This window comes from Trichosurus vulpecula, chromosome 1, assembly GCF_011100635.1.
Source record: "Trichosurus vulpecula isolate mTriVul1 chromosome 1, mTriVul1.pri, whole genome shotgun sequence".
Classification (NCBI taxonomy): domain Eukaryota; kingdom Metazoa; phylum Chordata; class Mammalia; order Diprotodontia; family Phalangeridae; genus Trichosurus; species Trichosurus vulpecula.
In genome coordinates, this window is record NC_050573.1 from 378564144 (window position 1) to 378579522 (window position 15379).

General features: G+C 41.9%; 1 protein-coding gene across 2 annotated transcripts in view; it reads right to left on the reverse strand.

The window, feature by feature from the left end:
* PIAS2 (protein inhibitor of activated STAT 2) overlaps positions 1-13964 on the reverse strand; it is a 92935-nt gene extending 78971 nt beyond the window's left edge. The window contains exon 1 of one of the 2 annotated variants that reach the window (XM_036769634.1): positions 13727-13964. In XM_036769634.1, the coding sequence (XP_036625529.1) occupies positions 13727-13750 (24 nt within the window). In that variant the 5' untranslated portion in view covers positions 13751-13964. The remainder of the gene's footprint in view (positions 1-13726) is intronic. The other variant, XM_036769626.1, reaches the window with a different exon arrangement.
* Positions 13965-15379: the final 1415 nt, after the last annotated feature.

A 15379-nucleotide genomic window follows, 5' to 3' on the forward strand; every position in this document is an offset into this window, starting at 1 on the left:
GTGCAGAAGTCAGATTTGGGGATGGGGAGAAGAGAACAGAAGGAGGAAATTACAGAAAGTAGAGGATTTGTAATTTCAGAATTTGGGAAGGTGGGATGACCAGAGTACATTGCAGTAACTTCAGTGCTCCACCACAATAAAGGCCCATGTGAGGACCATACTGTGAAGAAGAGTATGACATACTAACATACTGAAGAGTGTAACACTACTGACAGAAACGCCATTATCCTGATACCTAAAAAGCTATTTAAAGAGGCAGAAGGTTGACATATGCTGTCCACTCTCATCTGAGAAAAGTGTCTTCAGTCATTACAACCACTCAGGTCTCAGGAAGACGGAGTCACCACTAAAGAAGATACTAAAACAATCGCCACAGTCTCCCATCATTGGAGTATCTAGGAACAGTGGAATAAAGAGGCAATATACAACCAAATACACAGCAGACTCCTTTACCAGACACTGCCCTTGACATCAACACGCTAAGCCTTGACACTGATCTATCTCAAGACCTAGAATAGAGAGAGGGAAAAATGTTTGCCCCGACCAGGAAGCACCCAAGACTAATAGAAGTCGATCAACTGAAAACAAAATCATCAGATGCTTCTAATCCTCTCTCAATTCTTAAATGGGTCTGTGAACTCATTCATTCACAAATCCCACCCAATGATTCAAATTGCAAACTCTTTCACCCATCATGTGACCTTTGTTCACTCCCTCCAATAATTCTTACACAGGTAGTCAAATCCAGTGTGTCAGAGGTTTTTCTTGATTTTTCCAGACATCAAGAGGGTACCAATCCCTCAAGGTAGCTGGACGTTTCTCATCCCTATCCCTTACCAAGTGGTTGGCCCATTTTCCCTTCTCAGCCTGCATTTTTTTCAGCACCTTTTGTTCCTATTCTTTGACATACCTTATTACAAAATGAAGCCTGCTCACAAGCATAATGTGCCTTTCCAATGCTCTCTGTACAATAATCATTTTTCATTCTTTGGAAATTACTGTATGCCATGTCTCACTGTGATGTAAGAATATTGGCAAAATGTTGGTGCTAATGAATGAATGAGAAAGAATTTATTAATAGCTTACTATGTACAAAGAGCACTGTGGATACAATTAGCAAAGAGTAGACAGTCTCTACTCTCAGGAAACTCACATTTAAATGGGAGAAACAATATATAAAAGGTTTCAGGGGCAATACACATGGAAAGGTCCCATGGTCCTTAGGGTATATGGAAAGGTCCCATGGTACCTTAGGGTATAGTGCCAAAAAGAGATGGCAATGTATCTTCTTTAATGTTGTTTCCACTAAAAAAAAAAAAATCACCTGTTTCTGATGATTAACCATTTGACAATACCAAGGACTTTGGCAGTGAGCATTTTCTTTTTCAAGGTCTTCAGTAGTTGTGGCTGCTGTGGAGGAGGGGAGCTTCAATACCTGTAGAAGCAATTCCCAGGCTGCATCTCCATAGAGCTTGCTTCCCAGGATGATAGTTGTATAGGCTGTACTACAAGAAGGACCAGTGGTAAATCTACTATTTCCAGGGCTTTTATAGACTCAGGGTTCTGACTTGTTTCCATTGAAGTATGAGGGAGATTAACAGCTGAGGTGGGGACACACTGGCTGAATTCATCTGGCATATACCTGCTGTTTCTCCCTGTTGCTTCAGCTAGGCTGACTGCCTGCGCTGTAAGTAGCAAATGGTTAGCAGGTGGTGGGCACAGCTAGCCCCTTCTCCACAGCAGTTGCCTCCCTAGATGATGCTATTGTGGACTGAGATGGAAGTATGATTGGAAGACTGGGAGGCAGTGGCCTCCCACAATTCTTGGACTTACCTGCCCATTGGTAGCAGATGGTCTCTCCAGAAAACTACCTCAATGTTAGTGTAACTCCCATTCCCATCTTATACATCAATGCCAGTGATTCTGTACCTCATCATTTCCCCAAAGTCCACTACCCACATCTTTATCCTTACCCCCATCAACTCTTTCTATCCCCCTTGTGTCTTACTACAGATCCACCAGCTCCTTCTACTGTGCTCTCTGGAATGCTTGCTCTATACTGAACAAATTTTGCTTTTACCTTAAACCTTTTCCTTTCTTATTCCCTCAAAATCCTCACTTTTACTGAGACCTAGCTCCCTGCTGGTGACACTGCTTCCCTTGGCCACCTTTCCAGCTTACTCATACCCTCCATCTTAATGTTCATGGTAGGAGAGTTAGAATGCTCCTTGTTCCCCATGCCCAGGGCTAGACTTTCTCTCTACCACCTTCATTTAGTATCTTCCCTTTCTTTGAGGTTCATTCAATCTAAATTTATCACCCAATCAAGATTCTGATAAAGTATAAGCAATGTCCCAACTCCTTCCTTCCACTGCCTTGTTTTTCCTTAAGATGTAGTCGGACAATTCTCAAGATTTGGTTAGCTCAGGGGACAAAGGGACAGCTGCTATCAAGACTTTGTTGCCTGAGGACATGACAGTCACAAGAAGCCTGAGGGGCTCTCAGATGTTTGGCTGGTAGATCAAGATAAGAGCTTTTCTCAGCTAAATTAACTCAAGGGATTTCTCTAATGTCTATCCTTGTTGAATAGCCTTTCCCTGTTATGGCTACATAAACCTCCTTAACTCTTGAATGACCTACCAGTGTCACATTCTGTTAACAATATTCAACTTCAACTATGAAGGGACAAGCCTGAGTCAGGCCCAGACCAGAAAAACTGATCCCTAGGACATTCTCCTTCCTTTCACAGTAAGTTCAATGCATACTAGGTTCATCTCTCCTCCAACACCTGTCCTCGTCTAGGGGATTTCAAAATACATGGATACTCCTCCAGGAACCATAACTTACCAGTTCCTTAATAAACTCACTATCCATGATCTACTCCAGTCTACCTCAGCTACTAAAGAAATGGTTATACCCTTGATCTTGCCATCACTCATGAATATCCCAACTTCAGGACCTCTAAAATCCCATTATCTGATCATAATTTTTAAAAATTATTCCAACTTTCCCTCTGCCTTACCATTCTCTAACCTTGTTTTTCATCCCTAGGGTAACCTTCAATCCTTTTACTCTTCAACTCTTTCTCAGATACTATCACTCTTGCACTAGTTACAATCTCCCTCCTTTCCTATTTCAACTCCTTGGTGAATCAGTTCAACTCTGCACTACCCTTTCACTTGAATCCACTGTTCCTTGTCCTTCTCTTTCTGATCATGGCTTGCCAAGCCCCAATCTCAAGTAACTCCTACAATCCTTTCCCCCACCAACCCTCTATAATTCACAGGCTACTGAAAGGAGCTGCATTAAGTGGTAAAATGGTGTTAACAGTACCTGTCTGTTACCAGAGGCGACCGAAATTACAAGATTATATTATATAATCTTAATTGGGACCTCACTTCAACAAGGCAATCTTTTTACATCTCCCAAAATCATTAACTTTTGCGCTAACCACAGATATTAGCCAAAACCTTTCATCCTTTCATGTATCTCCCTTCCCACCCTGTCAGGGTTTTATTTATTAAGGTAGGCTGAGGCCATTCCAGATGCCTCCCTCTTCTTCCCTTCTCATCTCACATGAAGAGGTGCATATTCTCCTTGCCAAGGCACCCTTGATCCCATTCCACCTTTCTCCAGCAGATTGTCCATCATCACTTTCTAATCTTCACACTCTGCCCTTGACTGACTGCTTCCCTATTGCTCACAAACACAGCCAAGTCTCTCTAATACTTAAAAACCACACAACTGACTGAATTACACTCATCTTATTAACTCTCTTCACCCTTTTATGGCTAAACTGCTTGAGAATGTAGTCTACATTGGTTAGCACCACTTTGTCAACCTCAGCAGTCAACTTAAACTGCTGTTCTCTCTTATTTGCTCAATCTAATGGCCTTTTCACAATTCTCATTCTTTGGGGCCGCTCAGTGATCTTCGATGCTGCAGTCACCTTCTTGTCCTCCATACTAGCATTACTTTTTTTGGTCTTCCTAACACTGCTTCCTCCCAGTTCTCCTCCCACATATCAGAATTACTTTTTCGGTTTCCTTTGCTGGATCTTTAGCTAGGGCCATGGTGACCCACCAAAAGAGACTAGAAGGGTCAGGTAGGTAGGAAGAGAAAGCAAGTGCTTACCAAGAGTAAGTAGAGTCATGAAAGCCAAGAGAAGAATATGCAAAAAGTGAGGGTAGTCAACTGTATCAAATGCTGAAGAAGTTAGTCAACAAGCATTTATTAAGAACTTATGTTCTGAGGATGTGAAAAATAGCAAATACATAGTCCCTACATTCAAAAAGCTCACATGCTACCAGGAGACAATACGCAAATAAGTTTACATATAAGATGCATACAATGTAAGTGGAAGGAGAAACCTCATTGGAAAGGTACTAGCAGGGAGAGGCAGGCAGTGGGAGGAGGGAAAGAAAAGAGGGAACTTCAAAATGGCTTTGTAGAAAGTGAGATTTGAGCTGAGTCTTGTTGCTAGGCACATACCTAAAGGAAAATATAAAAAAGTCCCCAATACACACCAAAATGTATAGTAGCACTTTCTGTAGGACAAAAGAGTTGGAAACGAGATACGTGTACAGTGAATGAAGAATAGCTAAACAAATTATAATATATGAATGAACTAAAATATTACTGAACTGTAAGAAATGGACCTGTAAAATGCAGAATAGGTAAACTTATATAAACTGATGCAAAATAAGGAATAAGAAGAAAACAATATACCTCACTATAAGGAATAACAGAAATCAATAAAACTGAACATTATACAATTATAATGGCCCAGACCCACCCTGAAGAAAATAGGACCCTATACTCCCAGCCCAACTTCTTTGTAGTGGTGGGAAATTATGGGGGTATAACAACAATCTTGCTAGCAGCTAATGTGTCTGTGTAAAACCAATAACAGCCAGCACACAGAGGGCTGCCAACACAAGTTCTTTGATCTGCTTTTCTAAGGAAAGCAACTATAAGGAGTTAACAATCTCAGTTTAATCAAACATACATATAGCATTCACTTAGTTCAGGGCGAAAAGCCAGCACCCTGAACTTCAAGGCAAATACAAACAGAAATTGCAAACATCAACAGACAGACCTTGTCTGATCAAATCACAATTCATCGTTACCAGAGAATCGCCAACATCTATCTGGGATACAAAGTCGGGGTGAGGGGGTGAGACAGTGGGAGGGGGGTGTTCCAACAGCTTGCCCAGAGTCTGTCACCACATTTTTCACTGAGTGTACCCCCAAAATTCAAACACCAAGCTCACCTCAATCATATCTTGTTCAGAGCCCTGAGGGATCTAACCTCACCCAGGCTGGGTGTGTGAAAGTTCCCCATCCGCAGTATCACAACATATAGAAGTCAATGACTCCTGATTGTCTTAGTACCAAGAAATAGCTGAGAAATACTCCACAACAAAGACAGCAAAAGGTTTCCCATCAATTCAAACAAAGGAGAGACTAGACAGTCTTAGCATCCCAAAAGGGAAGAATGGGGAAAAGTGGGAGGAATTAAGTGGCGGATCAGAGCAGGAGTGCAGAGCCTGCTTAGATCTGAGTCCCAGTCCAGCTTGCAGTTCTTGGGTGAGGAGGAGTGCTAGCTGGTGTGGCAGAGCTTGCTGTGTAGAAATAGCTCTGAAAACAATAACGCAGTCCCTCAAGCTTGGGACAAAGTACTCTCTACTCTACAAGCAGTCATACCCCAACGAAAAACCCAAGGGTCACGTAGTTGGCTGGGAAGACGAACAGGCAGCGAAAACGTACTCAGATTCAGACTCAGACTTTGGAATCTTTCTTCGGTGACAAAGAAGACCAAAACATACAGCCAGAAGAAGTCAACAAAGTCAAAGAGCCTACATCAAAAGCCTCCAAGAAAAACATGAACTGGTCCCAGGCCATGGAAGAGCTCAAAAAGGATTTGGAAAAGCAAGTTAGAGAAGTAGAGGAAAAATTGGGACAAGAAATGAGAGTGATGTGAGAAAACCATGAAAAACAAGTCAATGACTTGTTAAAGGAGACCCAAAAAAATACTGAAGAAAATAACACCTTAAAAAATAGACTAACTCAAATGTCAAAAGAGCTCCAAAAAGCCCATGAGGAGAAGAATGTCTTGAAAGGCAGAATTAGCCAAATGGAAAAGGAGGTCCAAAAGACCACTGAAGAAAATACCACCTTAAAAATGAGATTGGAGCAAGTGGAAGCTAGTGACTTTATGAGAAATCAAGATATTATAAAACAGAACCAAAGGAATAAAAAAAAGGAAGACAAAGTGAACTCTCATTGGAAAAACCACTGACCTGGAAAATAGATCCAGGAGAGAGAATTTAAAAATTATTGGACTACAAGAAAGCAATGATCAAAAAAAGAGCCTAGATATCATCTTTCAAGAAATTACCAAGGAGAATTGTCCTGATAGTCTACAGCCAGAAGGCAAAATAGAAATTGAAAGAATCCCCTGATCACCTCCTCAAAAAGATTCCAGAAAGAAAATTCCTAGGAATATTGTCCCCAAATTCCAGAGCTCCCAGATCAAGGAGAAAATACTTCAAGCAGCCAGAAAGAAAGAGTTGGAGCATTGTGGAAACACAATCAGGATAACCTAAGATCTAGCAGCTTCTACATTAAGGGATTGAAGGGCTTGGAATGTGATATTCTGGAGGTCAATGGAGCTGGGATTAAAACCAAGAATCACCTACCCAGCAAAACTGAGTATCATGCTCCAAGGCAAAATATGGATTTTCAATAAAATAGAGGACTTTCAAACTTTCCCAGTGAAAACACCAGAGCTGAATAGAAAATCTGACTTTCAAACACAAGAATCAAGAGAACCATGAAAAAATAAACAAGAAAGAGAATTCACAAGGGACTTACTAAAGTTGAACTGTTGTGTTTATATTCCTACATGGAGAGATGATGTGTATAATTCATGAGACCTCAGTATTAGGGTAGGTGAAGGGAATATACATATATATAGACAGAGGGCACAGGGTGAGCTGAATATGAAGGCATGATATCTAAAAAAAAAATCAAATTAAGGGATGACAGAGGAATATGTTGAGAGAGGGAGAAAGGGAGAGATAGAATGGGGTAATTTATCTCAAATAAAAGTGACAAGAAAAAGCAGTTCTGTTGGAAGGGAAGAGGGGGCAGGTGAGGGGAAATGAGTGAATCTTGCTCTCATCGGATTTGACCTGAGGAGGGAATAACATACACACTCAGTTGGGTATCTTACTCCACAGGAAAGAAGGAGGAAGGAGATAAAAAAGAAGGGAGGGCAGATAGGGGGACGAGGTAACCAAAAGCAAACACTTTTGAAAAGGGACAGGGTCAAGGGAGAAAATTGAACAAAGTGGGATAGGATAGGAAGGAGCAAAATATAGCTAGTCTTTCACAACATGAGTATTGTGGAAGGGTTTTGCATAATGATACACATGTGGCCTATGTTGAATTGCTTGCCTTCTTAGGGAGGGTGGGTAGGGAGGGAAGAGGGGAGAGAATTTGGAACTCAAAGTTTTAAAAGCAGATGTTCAAAAAAAAAGTTTTTACATGCAACTAGGAAATAAGATATACAGGCAATGGGGCGCAGAAATCTATCTTGCCCTACAAGAAAGTAAAGGAAAATGAGATTGCGGGGAGTGAGGTGACAGAAGGGAGGGTTGACTGGGGAATGGGGCAATCAGAATATATGCTATCTTGGTGTGTCGGGGAGGGTAGAAATGTGGAGAAAATTTGCAATTCAAAATCTTGTGGAAATCAATGCTGAAAACTAAAAATATTAAATAATGATTTAAAAAAAGAAAAAAAAAAAGAAAAGACAACTGAGACCCACAGAGTCAAAGTGACTTTCCCAAGTCAGAACTAATGTTCAAACCCAAGTATTAAGACTGGGTCTTAATGCTCTTTCCATTACACTTAGATTGAAGGGCACGTGATCACCATAGTTGAAGGCTCCCCAAGAAAGACAGAATACCAATTCTGATTTTTAAAATTACTATTAACTAAAACCAGTACTCATTATTCACTGTAGAAGTGTTCCAGGTGGTTATAATGATCACAGAAAGGAACAAAAAGAGGCAGAAAGACTAGGGCAAGGATGGCTTCAAATAATCTTTTTGCCCCAGGCAAGACAATGAATTGATGAAAAGACAGACATGGACAATAGAGCAAGGAACAAAGAGTAACTGGAAGAAACTATTTCAAGAAAATATTGTCTCTACCTATTACTATTCTGCCTTAATTATCTTTTCTCTTGGGGAAGGTGAACCTTTTGAGTAACAAGTAGATCTCTATTTCTCTGTGTGTGTGTGTGTGTGTGTGTGTATATATATATATATGAAATCAATCGTCCTGAGCCCTTTTAGACTGATTTAAATTGCAGATCCAATACAGAAAGCATATTTTCAGTCAGCTATAACCTCTAAGAGATGTACAAAGATAAGGTGCATTATGATTTCATTTGGGAAGGGGAAGGTACACAAAGTACCTTGTTTCATAGACAAAATTCTATAGATTTATTACACTTATCACTATGCCTGCATACATGTAAAGTTAAAATGCACCCTGGCATCTTTGCATAGCAGTACCATATTTTTTAACGGATGTTAGTAAGCCAAAAGGAAGAGGAAGGACCTGATGTACCATGCTCAGAAGATCAGTTATACTCAATCACAACCTCAACGACCTATTCAAAATACAGCGATGACTAGAAAGGAAATGCACTGTTTATTAGGTGGTGAAGCACAGGCTAAATCACTAAATCTCTGCAGACTATAGAAGTCTGCAGAGAAAACCAAGTTTTTATTTCTTCAAAGTTGAAATCAAATAACTGTCCAATATCAGGTCTTAATTATCTCACATGCTGTAAGGGTATAGATGCAGAGGATTCACCAGAAGGTATCTATAGTGTGAAATTTTTAGGAAAAGTCATTCCTTTGGTGTATACAAGGAAGTACAAGGAAAAGGAGATCAAACATGTTCCATTAGAATTTTAAGTTTTTACTTTTCTAAATCAAAGATGAATTTCAAGATGAAAATATGATATACATACATGTGTGTGAATTGGAGCCACTAAATTTTTTGAGGTCTCTGGTTTGTATTTCCATAGTATTTATATTAAAGAAAAATTAAAAGTTTTTAGAAAAAGATTTAATAGAATGGAGATATAAACACTAGTCCCTACCAATGTGGAGAGGATAAGAACGACAACAAACAGAAAGCAAAACAGTATAACTAAAAGTTCTGCTTCAAAAAGAGTAATTTTGACCAATACTCAAAGATAATCACCAACTATGTATGTGACCTAGATAGAAAAGGTCACGTCATAGGAAAAGTTTGAAAAACATGGGAAAAATTACCTATCAGATCTAGAAATAAGCTTAGAAGATAAAATGGATAATTTTGATTACCTAAAACTGAAATGATTTTACACAAATCTAACAAAGATTAAAAGGGAAACCAATGGGAAAAATCTCTGCAGCATGTTTCTGTAATACAGGAATTGAGTCAAATGTTTAAAAATAACAGCCATTCCCCAATTGAGAAATGGTCTAAACAGGCAGTTTAAGGAAGAAATCCAATGTGATATTAAAATTTGATATACTACTACTCTATTTCACTAAGGCTTATTCAAATTACTATTGTCCCTTTTTATATGTGTTTAAATTCAAGCCTATAATCTCAGTTTCCTATTTTACCCTTGCAAATCACCCACTACCCACTATTAGGAGCTTACTTAAAAGGTCAAATGTATTCCATGAAACACCTAGGTCAGATAGTCTAGGAAGTTGCTGCTGTTGTCTGGGACTGGGTAAAATCTCCATTCTCTGATACTAACCAATTATAACTCCATAATGCTCACATAGCTACAGATTGTGTCGCTTTCTTCGCCTTTTCCAGATTCCTTTTTTGTAACTATAAAAGAACTGCCTTGAATGTGGGGGGAGGAGGGGAGCGCGCCCACCTTGGTTACTGAGGAGTCTTGGACCCCACCTGCTGGCAAATACTTGGCTAATAAACTATTTTTATTTGCAGATTTCAATTATGACAACACAAGAATGCTTACAAGCAGCTTTTTTTGTGGTAGCAAAGAACTAGAAACTAAGAGGGTGGTCATCAGTTGGGTAATGGCTGAATAAGTTGTGGAATATGAATGTAATGAATCCAACAAAATACTACTGATGAAAGGTAAGGTTGCAGAGAAATCTGGGAAGACATATGAACTGATGAATAAAATGAGAACAATTTATAAAGTAACAAATAAGGTAAAGAAAAACCACTCTTATTCACTTTTAAGGATTTAAAAATTGAATTCAGTGGAATGAAGGGCCCTGATTCCAAAGGACATAAGAAGATGCATACCACTTACTTCCTGACAGAGTATATTAGAATCACCATATGGGAATGTTTTGCGTGTGTTAGAGGGATACTGTTTTTATTTTTTTTCCCCTTTCTTTTTTTAAGTGAAGATTTAGGAGAAAGCAGAGGCCTAGCAATGAGGTGGAAAAAAAAAAGAAAAAATGATAAGTAAATTTTTAAATAAAAAATCCAGAAGATCAGAGGGTAACAGAATAGCTTTTAAAATAATTTTACTATACATTTGAAAAACAAGTTGTACAAAATAGATTCAGTTTCACATACAACTCTCTTTTTCTGTCCTACTTTGTATTGGGAAATGCTCATATTTTGTGTATAAGTCTAGAATTTAAAAAAAAAATTAAAAACAAGACTCTAAGTCAAAGGCCTCTGCTGAATTTCAGGAACCTTTTCAACACTAGGAGTTCAGTGTGCCAATGAAATCACTGAAATAGACCAAACACCCTCTATCCAAAATACAGCGATGACTAGAAGGGAAATGCACTGTTTATTAGGTGGTGAAGCATCACTAAATGGTCACTTTTCAAGGATGCGGTGGAGGAAATGTAATCATTGGGTAGAGGCCTAGATATGGATTTTTGGGCAACCCTAACTCAAATTCAACATATCCAAAACAGAATTTCCAACTTCTGTAGAGGTTACCATGTTTACCACCTAAGAGAAATCTTGTACTGTTCACTCTCACTCTCCCCATAGCCTAAAAGTTGCTAAATCTTATCAATCCTACCTCCACATTTCTTGCATCCATCCCTTTTCTCCACTCTCATTGCCAGCACCACAGTTCAGAGCCCTCCCTGTCTCTTACCTATCCATTTACAACAATCTCATTAATTGGTAATCCCAGCCTCTGTCCCTCTCAAATCCATCTGCCAAACAGTGAAATAATCTTTGTTAAGAAAAAGTCTGATCTGTCACTCTGATGTTCAGGAATGTTCAGTAGCTCTCAATTGCTGATACAAACTACTCTGTTTGGCATTAAAAACTCTTCACTATCTAGCTCCAGCCTAGCTCTCTCTCCTGGCATATTTCACATTACCCTCCTCCAGGTACTATCCAGCCAAAGTAGCCTGTTTCATGAACTCATCATTTCACCTCCCATTTTGCATAAGTTCTCAATTCCCTTTCCTAAATCCACCTCTTAAGAATCTTAAATTTCCTTCAAAGACCACTGCAAGCCACTTCCTACAAGAAGCTTTTACTGTTAGTGTCTCTCTCTCTCTTCATACGCTCATCTTATACTCTACTTCTCCGATACTGCCCTCATTTCACACCTGGACTACTGAAATGGCCAACTAGGTGTCCACCCTGACTCAAGTCTGTCTGTAATCCATCCTCTACTTAGATGTCAAATTGACCCTCCTTAAGTGAAGCCTTGTTCATATAATCCCTTCCTCCCCATTCAATAAATAATCCCTATTACCTCTAGGATCAAATACAGGGTCCAGTCATTGAAAGCCCCTTCCTACCTTTCCAGTCTTGTCCCACCTTACTGCCCACTGCCCTCCAAATATTCTACAACCCAATGACAGGGGCTTCCTTTCTGTTTCTTACACAGAACACTCCCTCTTCTCTTGACTAGATGTTTTCTCTGGCTGTTCGCTCAAATCTGGAATTCTCTCCCTCATCTCACCTCCTGGTTTCCTTCAGGTATCAGATAAAATTCCACCTTTTACAGGAAGCCTTTCTTGATTCCCTTAATAATAGTGCCTGTCCAGTTTTAGTTACTTTCAATTGCCGGAGAATATATCTTGTTTGCAAGTGATGGCATCCATTAGATGTTGAGTTCCTTTCAGAATCTCCATTTTAAAGAGGCTCTTATCTTCATTCCTCTACGGGCTCCATTCCTAACTCTCTATCAAGCCCACAAACTCAAAAGCTTTTCATTTTCTCCCTCCACCACTCACTTTTCAGCCTTCTTTTGTGTCACCCCCATTAAAATGTAAGCTCCTAGAGGGCAGGTATTCCCAGTGTTTTGCATGGTGTCAGGCACATAGTAAGCACTTAATTCTAGTGGCCTTCACATTTTGTCTTTTTTTGTATCCCCAGAGCTTGGCACAGAGGTCCCCACTAAGGACCTAAGGGTGCTTAAGGAATATTAATAGGTTGTATCCCCTAAAATATATAAACACCTAGAGGGATAAATTTTTCATTTGGTCTTTAAATACCTAGTTGTCATCACAGTGCCTAGGGCATTTTTTCTTTTCCCAGAACCAAGCATTTCTTTCATTGAAGAGAATTCCTACGACTAAAGCACATGAGTAAATGTAAAGAAGCCAGGAACCTGAGAGATTAAATGACTTGCCTAAGGTCACCCAAGCAGGGTCGGGGGAAAAAACCTTAACTTAGAATTTCCAGCCACCAAACCGGTTCTGCAGGGGGTCAAAAATCCCACCTTCCCGAACTTCCTGGGGCCAGGAAGCTAATAATGGCTTTTACATTTTAAAATAACAGTAAAATTTTACTTTAAAATGTAAAAGCCATTCTTAACGTGCAACTACAAAAACAGGCTCTAGTGGTAATGTGATGTCCGAGAGACCTAGGTGTCTCTGTCATGCTGATTCCCAGCCCTAAACACAGTAGGTGCTTAATGATTGCAGGCGAGGACTGGATGACCTCCAAGGTGCCTTCTAACTCCAATCTAATATGATTACAATTATTTGTTATTGTCACGAGGAAATAACATTAAAAAGCTTGTCCAAGAGACAGGGAGTGTTCTCCTTGGCGCTGGCTTCACCACACAATCCGAACCCACGTCCAAGCAACCTGCCCCATGGGTCACCAGCCCAAGAGGAGGAGGAGGCGGTTATGGAAGTTGTTACTGGAGGAGGCTGCTTCATTTATTTCCGTGCCACCACTCACACTGTGCGGTCTCGGGGCTCCCTTTGCAAACCTGCCTACCCTCTACGGCAGCAGCATCAGGGAGAGAAAGCACAGAACAACAAAGATCCTAACACCCATTTTACTTCGTGGACCCCGTCTTTCCCCCACAGAACAGACAGAACAAATACACACAGGCACACGCGCGAGTGTCTCCATCAACACAATGCATGCCCAGATGTGTGCGTGCACTCCCACCCACGAGGGGGGTGGGGGCCGCGCCGGAGGCCCGGCCCCTCCCCCACATCCCCCTCTAGACTCGGGGCTCGCGCCCCCGGCCCCTCCCCACAAAGAGCAGCGTCAGGAGGGGGCAGCTCACTCGGGGCGCCCCTCCAGGCCCCGCGGCTCGGCCCGGGATGGGCTCGGGGCCGGGGGTCTCCCGGGCCGGGCCAACCCCGCCTCCGGGATCCGAGGAGGACGTGGCCGCTTCCCGTCCCTCCTCAACTTCTACGGCTGCCCATCCCGGGCTTACCCGCAAGTCCTCAAAATCCGCCATTTTCTACCACCCGCAGGCGAAGGCGAAGTCGCCGTCGCCCCCGCCGCCGCTGCCGCCGCCGCCGCCGCCGCTCCTTCCGCAGCCTCTACATAAGCCGCCACCGCCACCACCATGGTGCACTGGGCGCCGCGAACGACGCGCCGCCGGCACCGCCGCCGCTGTTGCCGCCGCCGCCGCCAGGCCCCCGTCACGTGACGAGGAGCCGCCATCGCCCCGCCCCTTGAGCCCCGCCCACTGCCCCGCCCCCGCGCCCCCTTCCTCCAGTCCTTCACTGCTCTCTTGTCCTCCCTCCAGGTCTTCCTGCTCCTCACCCCCCCAACTCGCCAGCTGCTCCGGCTCTGCCCCCTTCCTCTTCTCTCCGGGCCGGTCCCCTCGGCGCGGCTCTTCTCCCCGTTTTCTTCTTTTTTCTCCTCACTCCGGCTTCTCTCCTTTCCGCGGTCTCACCAGAGTGGTCCCCCTCCCTCTCAAACCCCTTTTCACTCTGAATCATCCTTGCCCTTCTCTCGTTTTTTGCCGCTTTCCCTCTCCCTTCTTTCTGGCTCCCCCCGGGAAGATCCAGCCGCATTAGATGCTCTTGCACAAGTCGGGGGGACGCACGGGAGGAGAGCGGGGAGCTCAACAGAAAGAAGCAAGATGCTGAGGCTCCCCGGCTACTGTGGGAGGGATGAGCTGGACCCAGGAAAGCCGATTCCTGGGGGAATTGTCAGTAACGGACCTGAGGACCTATTGGATTCAGGATGTGTCCCGAAACACCCCTGCCAAATCCTGCCCAATCAAAACCAACTCCTTCAGAAACTGCTTGGGTCAGTACGATGCGAATGTGGGTGTTAATTCTGCTACTGTTCTACCTACTTTTGGCTGGCCCCGGGAATAAAACATAGAATTTTTTTAAATTGCAAATTCTCCTGTGCTGAGTGCTTTCATAGATATGTTGATTTAACTAGAATGGCTTTCTTAGTTTTGGGAACTGACCTGATCTCCCATTGGCATCTAAATTACTGTTATTTTCCTGAGTTACAGGATCATAGCTTTAGTGCTGGAGAGGACCTTAAAGGTCACTGGAGTCCAATCCTCTCCTTTTACCAATGAGGAAACTGAGGCACAATGAGGATAAGTGATTTGTCCAATGTCAGCTAATAAATATATGTGTAGTTGCTTAGATCACATTGGTGATACAGAGACTTCATCATATGTGGATGTTTCCTCTAATATTGTAACTTCTCAGATCTTCCATTTATTCAGCTCCCATGACTATTCCACTCCACTTCAGCTACACACAGGCATGTTCATATCCCTTGATCTTGCAGTCACCTACAGGTATTTCATGTTCAAGAGCTCCAAAATCTTTTATTGCAATAATAATTATCTTTTATCATCATATCTCTCCCTATATTTTATTATTCTTGTTATAACAATATTCTTCTTTCCCATGCTCTCCAATCTATCTGCCCCTCATAAACTGTTTATTTAGCCCCAGCCTCCCTCTTCACATTTCAAGTCACATCTCCAACTGACTGTTGGACATCTTGAACTGGATATTCCATAGACATCTGTAGCAACAATCTTGCCAGCAGCTACTGTGGCTGTGTAAAACCAACAACATCCAGCACATAGAAGACCACTAATACA